At 41.6% G+C, this 8,230-nt stretch overlaps 1 protein-coding gene across 1 annotated transcript in view; it reads left to right on the forward strand.

Moving 5' to 3' along the window:
- fga (fibrinogen alpha chain) overlaps window positions 1–3,335 on the forward strand; it is a 10,593-nt gene extending 7,258 nt beyond the window's left edge. Inside the window, exons 5-7 of the mRNA XM_065022007.1 lie at window positions 360–556; window positions 663–1,414; window positions 2,367–3,335. Of these exons, the coding sequence (XP_064878079.1) occupies window positions 360–556; window positions 663–1,414; window positions 2,367–3,115 (1,698 nt within the window). The 3' untranslated portion in view covers window positions 3,116–3,335. The remainder of the gene's footprint in view (window positions 1–359; window positions 557–662; window positions 1,415–2,366) is intronic.
- Window positions 3,336–8,230: the final 4,895 nt, after the last annotated feature.

The following is an 8,230-nucleotide window of genomic DNA, read 5'->3' on the forward strand; positions in this document are numbered from 1 at the left end:
TGATGTGAGGAATACTCAGACATATTATATGAAGACATGGTGATGTGAGGAATACTCAGACATATTATATGAAGACATGGTGATGTGAGGAATACTCAGACATATTATATGAAGACATGGTGATGTGAGGAAGAGGAAGAGTTATATGAAGACATGGTGATGTGAGGAAGAAGAAGAGTTATATGAAGACATGGTGATGTGAGGAAGAGGAAGAGTTATATGAAGACATGGTGATGTGAGGAAGAGGAAGAGTTATATGAAGACATGGTGATGTGAGGAAGAGGAAGAGTTAAATGCTGAAAAACACTTTTTATTTACCTCCTTCCCCCCCACTCCCCCCACTCCCCCCCCACCGCCAGGTGGACATCGACATCAAGCTGCGCTCCTGTAAGGGGTCTTGTAAGGGCTATGCTGAGTTCTCCGTCGACCAGGCATCCTACGTGGCTCTGGACAAGCAGATGGACCAGCTGGAAGCCCAGAGCGTTCAGTCTGTGGAGACCGTCAGCACGCTGTACGTCATGAAGAGCAGACCGCTTAAAGACGTCGTGGTCGACAGGTGAGCAGGAGGATGCTGCTGTCGTTTTCTCCTGACCCTCCACCCCCCCCCTTCTAATCTCCTCTTTTCCTCCCCTCTCCCGTACCCTTCTCCCCCCCTCTCTCAGCAAGTACAAGTCCGGCCCGGCTGAGGAACAGAAGGAGGTTTTCTTCCCGGAGGTGAAGACCGTGAAGCTGACCTTGAGACCCAGGGTCCAGCGCCCGCCTGCCGCCATTGCCAGCCAGGTCCCGGGTACGCACTTCCAGCCTTCGACTTCAGGCTCTTCATCGTCATCGGGTTTGTCAACGGGGTCTGGGACGAAGGACGGGCCGAGGAAAACGATCACGGAGCTGGGTAGTGGAGGGGGGACAAGGGGGGATGGAGTTGGGGATTTCTCTAAAGGGATGGGTGGGCTGGGAAGTTTCGGAGGCGGAGATTTCGCCACTACTGGTCACCTGACCACTCAGACGTCGAGCTGTACCAAGACGACGAAAAGGACGATAGTACATACGAAGGATGGGCCAGTGGAGCGCATCGAGGAAGTATCGGGCGGACTCGGCTGTGAGGCGCTGAAGCTCGGTGGCGGAGGAGGAGGAGGGATGGGCGAATTCTTCCCATCCCTCACCTCCTCCTCTTCCTCATCCTCCTCTTCCTCCTCCTCGTTCACCAAAACCATGAGCCACGGCGGCACCAAGGGAGGCAGTAGCATTCTCACCAGCACCAAGACCGGTGGCACCGGCGGCGATTTCGGAGGTGATCCATTCGGAATGGATCTCGGGGCGTTCATGCGCGGGAACGACGAAGACGACATCCCAGATTTCCACGCCCGCAGCGTGAAGACTAGCCGGAGTGAGCGGCAGGCGGATTATGTGGGAAAAGGTACATCTGAGTAACCGCCCAGCAGTTGACCTAGCTAGCCGCTGTTAGTATCTTAGCCTAGCAGCCGTTAGCAATTACCATGTTAGCCTAGCCTCCATTAGCACCTTAGCCTAGCAGCCATTAGCAATTAGAATGTTAGCCTAGTCTCCATTAGCACCTTAGCCTAGCAGCCGTTAGCAATTAGCATGTTAGCCTAGTCTCCATTAGCACCTTAGCCTAGCAGCCGTTAGCAATTAGCATGTTAGTCTAGCCTCCATTAGCCCCTTAGCTAAACTGCCGATAGCAATTAGCACCTTATGCTAGCAGCCGTTAGAGGTTACAGTCTTAGCCAGAAGCTTTTAGCGTATTAGCTAGCAATCAGAAGTGAAACATTGCTAATTTTGTCATAGCTCAAAGCAAAGCTTATATTGTAAAATTAACTTTCAGAATCTGATGAACAGTAACCAAATTAACAAAGATGTGTAAGCTAGTTCAGCCATTGCTCATATTATGTGGTTGTAGCTAACTTTTTTTTTAAACAAATTGTATATAGACTTGTTTTTTTTTTGTTTTTTTTTACTGTATTATTGACTGTATGTTTGTTTTACTCCATGTGTAACTCTGTGTTGTTGTTTACTCCATGTGTAACTCTGTGTCGTTGTATGTGTCGAACTGCTTTGCTTTATCTTGGCCAGGTCGCAATTGTAAATGAGAACTTGTTCTCAACTTGCTTACCTGGTTAAATAAAGGTGAAATAAATAAATAAAATAAAAATACAACTTTACAGAGATACTGTATAAGATAAGATAAGATATGCTGTTCTGTACATATTACTGGATGTTCACGAAATATTCAATGGATAATAAGTGGAGAACGAAAGGACTGCAGTAATTTCTCTTCACTGAAAAGGACAACACTAAATTCACTACTGAATTCCCGGCCACTAATCCGTAGCTTCTGCGTCTGTTTTCAGATTGTTCTGACATCCAACGGAACCATCTCACAGGGGAAAAGAGCGGCCTGTACAAAATCAACCCCTCTGCCTCCCTCTCCCCCTCCACTCCGAACGGGCTAGTGGAGGTTTACTGTGACCAGGAAGGTTTTCTAGGAGGGTGGACCCTGGTCCAACAGAGAGCTCATGGGGGGGTTAGCTTCAACCGTTCCTGGGCAGACTACCAGGAGGGGTTCGGAGGAGTGGACGGTCAGGGTAAAGGGGAGGTATGGCTAGGGTTGAAACACCTCCATCTTCTGACCCGGGAGGACAGCATGTTGAGGGTAGAGCTAGAAGACTGGGAGGGAGGGGAGGCGATAGCCGAGTACACAGTGAAAGTGGGGTCCGAGGCTGAGGGGTATCAGTTGACCGTGGCAGAGTATTCAGGTGATGCAGGAGATGCTTTAGTCAAGGGAGAGTCTAGTTTAGGGAGTCAGGGGTCGCTCGGCTTGAGGTCGTTCCTCTCCCACGAGGGGATGAAGTTTAGTACCTTCGATAGGGATAATGACCAATGGGAGGAGAGCTGTGCAGAGATGTACGGCGGCGGCTGGTGGTATAATAACTGTCAGAGGGCTAACTTAAACGGAGTCTACTACAAAGGGGGGAAGTATGATCCTGGTAGCAACGTTCCATACGAGATAGAAAACGGAGTGGTGTGGCTGACGTACAAACCAGCTGACTATAGTCTGAAGACCACCCGCATGAAGATACGACCGCTCGCTATGGCCTGAGAGAGAGAGAGAGGGAAGGAGAGAGGGAGAGAGAGAGGGGGGGAGAAGGAGAGAGAGAGAGAGAGGGGGAGAAGGAGAGAGGAGAGAGAGAGGGGGAGAAGGAGAGAGAGAGAGAGAGAGAGAGGGAAGGACATGACGTACAAACCAGCTGACTATAGTCTGAAGACCACAGCATGAAGATACGACCGCTCGCTATGGCCTGAGAGAGAGAGAGGGAAGGAGAGAGGGAGAGAGAGAGGGGGAGAAGGAGAGAGAGAGAGAGAGAGGGGGAGAAGGAGAGGAGAGAGAGAGAGGGGGGAGAAGAGAGAGAGAGAGAGAGAGAGAGGGAAGGACAGAGGGAGAGAGAGGGAGAAGGAGAGAGAGAGAGAGAGAGAGAGAGGGAAGGAGAGAGAGAGAAGGTGAGAGAGGGAAGGAGAGAGAGAGGGGGGGAGAGAGAGGGAAGGAGAGAGAGAGGGAAGGAGAGAGAGAGAGAAGGACAGAGGGAGAGAGAAGGACAGAGGGAGAGAGAAGGACAGAGGGAGAGAGAGAGAGAGAGAGAGAGAGAGAGGGAAGGAGAGAGAGAGGGGGGAGAGAGAGGGAAGGACAGAGGGAGAGAGAGAGAAAGAGAGAGAGGGAAGGACAGAGAGAGAGAGAGAGAGAGAGAGAAAGAGAGAGAGGGAAGGAGAGAGAGAGGGGGGAGAGAGAGGAAAGGAGAGAGAGAGAGAGGGAAGGAGAGAGAGAGGGAAGGACAGGGAGGGAAGGAAAGAAGGAGAGGAGACAAGGTGGGAGAGAGAGAATGACGGGGAGTGAGGGACAGATGTGGAGAGAGAGAACAAGGAGGGAGGGAGAGGGACAAAGGTGGAGCGAGCTAGAGAGAGAGAGAGAGATATTGCTGACTGTTGATTCTGTGAGTAGATGATTAAATGTGACTTTGCTTTTCTGACCCCGTGAATGATGTCAATGTACTGAATGTTCATGTAAAAACAAACCTCTGAACCAACCAGTTACTGCTACTGTTCAGATAACTGGTCTGAGATCAGTAACCTCTGAACCAACCAGTTACTGCTACTGTTCAAATAACTGGTCTGAGATCAGTAACCTCTGAACCAACCAGTTACTGCTACTGTTCAAATAACTGGTCTGAGATCAGAAACCTCTGAACCAACCAGTTACTGCTACTGTTCAGATAACTGGTCTGAGATCAGTAACCTCTGAACCAACCAGTTACTGCTACTGTTCAAATAACTGGTCTGAGATCAGTAACCTCTGAACCAACCAGTTACTGCTACTGTTCAAATAACTGGTCTGAGATCAGAAACCTCTGAACCAACCAGTTACTGCTACTGTTCAGATAACTGGTCTGAGATCAGTAACCTCTGAACCAACCAGTTACTGCTACTGTTCAGATAACTGGTCTGAGATCAGTAACCTCTGAACCAACCAGTTACTGCTACTGTTCAAATAACTGGTCTGAGATCAGTAACCTCTGAACCAACCAGTTACTGCTACTGTTCAAATAACTGGTCTGAGATCAGTAACCTCTGAACCAACCAGTTACTGCTACTGTTCAGATAACTGGTCTGAGATCAGTAACCTCTGAACCAACCAGTTACTGCTACTGTTCAAATAACTGGTCTGAGATCAGTAACCTCTGAACCAACCAGTTACTGCTACTGTTCAGATAACTGGTCTGAGATCAGTAACCACTGAACCAACCAGTTACTGCTACTGTTCAGATAACTGGTCTGAGATCAGTAACCTCTGAACCAACCAGTTACTGCTACTGTTCAAATAACTGGTCTGAGATCAGTAACCTCTGAACCAACCAGTTACTGCTACTGTTCAGATAACTGGTCTGAGATCAGAAGTTAGAAAGTCTAAACCAAACAATAAAGATGACTTCAACTTCATGTTTTGTCTTTTGTTTTATTACTTCTGTTTATCTTTATCTTCAAACTACTACGGCAGAGCTGTTGAAAAGTTAGCAGGAAAAAGTGATATTTTATAGTATAAACAGAAATCAACTACAATATTAATATCACACACCCCAAATGGGAACAGACGTCAGTTCAACGTCTAGTTTTGATTTACACTGAAATCAAAATTCCACCCCCTGTTATTGGATTTATGTTGGGTGGGAAAAAATAGGAAATTCATATGTCGATGTCTTTTAGGAAATCAGTTCATATGTTGATGTCTTTTAGGAAATCAGTTCATATGTTGATGTCTTTTAGGAAATCAGTTCATATGTTGATCAGTTTTCCGTGTTGATTCAATGTCATCACATGTGATTTCTTTTGGTGGAAATGGCAGGGAAACATATCTGGAAATGGCAGGGAAACATATATGGAAATGGCAGGGAAACATATCTGGAAATGGCAGGGAAACATATCTGGAAATGGCAGGGAAACATATCTGGAAATGGCAGGGAAACATATCTGGAAATGGCAGGGAAACATATCTGGAAATGGCAGGGAAACATATCTGGAAATGGCAGGGAAACATATCTGAGTCAACCAGTTTTGCCCAGTGGGACATGAGTTAATAACATGTCTTTATAGTCTTCTTTATGGTATAGGCCTATACATTAAGAATATATATATATAATATATATAATATACATTAAAAAAATATATATATATAATATATATATAATAATATAATATACATTAAGAATATATAGACATTAGATATAATATAATATTATATACATTAAGGATATATAGACATTAAATATAATATAATATACATTAAGGATATATAGACATTAAATATAATATAATATACATTAAGGATATATAGACATTAGATATAATATACATTAAGAATATATAGACATTAGATATAATATAATATTATATACATTAAGGATATATAGACATGAAATATAATATAATATACATTAAGAATATATAGACATTAAATATAATATTATATTATATACGTTAAGAATATGTAGACATTAGAATATAATATACATTATGAATATATAGACATTAGATATAATATACATTATGAATATATAGACATTAGATATAATATTATATACATTAAGAATATATAGACATTAGATATAATATTATATTTTATAGACATTAGAATATTATATTATATACATTAAGAATATATAGACATTAGATATAATATTATATTTTATAGACATTAGAATATTATATTATATACATTAAGAATATATAGACATTAGATATAATATTATATTTTATAGACATTAGAATATTATATTATATACATTAAGAATATATAGACATTAGATATAATATTATATTTTATAGACATTAGAATATTATATTATATACATTAAGAATATATAGACATTAGATATAATATTATATTTTATAGACATTAGAATATTATATTATATATATATAGACATTAGATATAATATTATATTTTTAGATAGACATTAGAATATTATATTATATACATTAAGATATAAGACATTAGATATAATATTATATAGACATTAGAATATTATATTATATACATTAAGAATATATAGACATTAGATATAATATTATTTTATAGATAAGAATATATAGACATTAGATATAATATTTATATTATATTTATATAGACATTAGATATAATATTATATACATTAAGAATATATAGACATTAGATATAATATTATATTATATACATTAAGAATATATAGACATTAGATATAATATTATATTATATACATTAAGAATATATAGACATTAGATATAATATTATATATTAATTAAGACATTAGATATAATATTATATTATATACATTAAGAATATATAGACATTAGATATAATATTATATTATATACATTAAGAATATATAGACATTAGATATAAAATTATATTATATACATTAAATCCTCTTCCTAAATATTTGGTAAAATGATTAATTTTGTGTGTGATTCTTGGAAACAAGGGTGGCTAAACTGACCTCTTTGGCTCAACTTACCCCACTCTTCCCTTGATCTAGTCAGTTTTGGTGTCCGTATGGATAGTTGACTGAACTTTGAACTCTGTCAAATTTTGTTCAGTGATGTGACATACACCGACTTGATAGACACAGCCAATATTGACCGGATCAATAATTAGCTAAATGCTACCATAGGAATACATTATATGAATCTGCAACGTGTCAACGCACCCTGGTGAAATGTGTGTGTGTGTGTGTGTGTGTGTAACTCTGTGTGTGGGTGTGTGTGTATGTGTGTGTGTGTGTGTGTAACTCTGTGTGTTGTTGTATGTTGCAGTGTGTAGTCTGTGGATACAGAAAGGGAAGGGGGTCTCCCAGTCAGTTCGACAGAGCGACAGAGGCAGGAGGGGACGGTGTCCTGACAGACCAGAGCACCCACTCTGCTCTGACCACCAGTGGGTGAGACACACACACACACACACACAGAGATACTCACACACACACACAGAGATACTCACACACACAGATACTCACACAGAGATACTCACACACACAGATACTCACACAGACACACACACACACACACACACACACACACACACACACACACAGTGCATTCAGACCCCTTGACATTTTGTTACATTACAGCCTTATTCTAAAATGGATTCAATTGTTTTTTTTGCCATCAATCTACACACAATCCCCCATCACAAGAAAACTGTGTTTTAGAATTTATAGAAAATTAAACAATTAAAAAGTGAAACATCACATTTTCATAAGTATTCAGACCCTTTACTCAGTACTTTGTTGAAGCACCTTTGGCAGAGATTACAGCCTTCAGTCTTCTTGGGTATGACGCTACAAGCTTGGCACACCTGTATTTGGGGAGTTTCTCCCATTCTTCTCTGCAGATCCTCTCAAGCTCTGTCAGGTTGGATGGGGAGCGTCGCTGCACAGCTATTTTCAGGTCTCTCCAGAGATGTTCGATCGGGTTCAAGTCCGGGCTCTGGCTGGGCCAGTCAAGGGACATTCAGAGACTTGTCCCAAAGCCACTCCTGTGTTGTCTTGGCTGTGTGCCAGGTGTTGTCCTGTTTGAAGGTGAACCTTCACCCCAGTCCTGAGGTCCTGAGCGCTCTGGAGCAGGTTTTCATCAAAGATCTCTCTGTACTTTGCTCCGTTCATCTTTCCCTAGATTCTGACTAGTTCCAGTCTCT

Source organism: Oncorhynchus nerka, linkage group LG8 (genome assembly GCF_034236695.1).
Source record: "Oncorhynchus nerka isolate Pitt River linkage group LG8, Oner_Uvic_2.0, whole genome shotgun sequence".
Classification (NCBI taxonomy): domain Eukaryota; kingdom Metazoa; phylum Chordata; class Actinopteri; order Salmoniformes; family Salmonidae; genus Oncorhynchus; species Oncorhynchus nerka.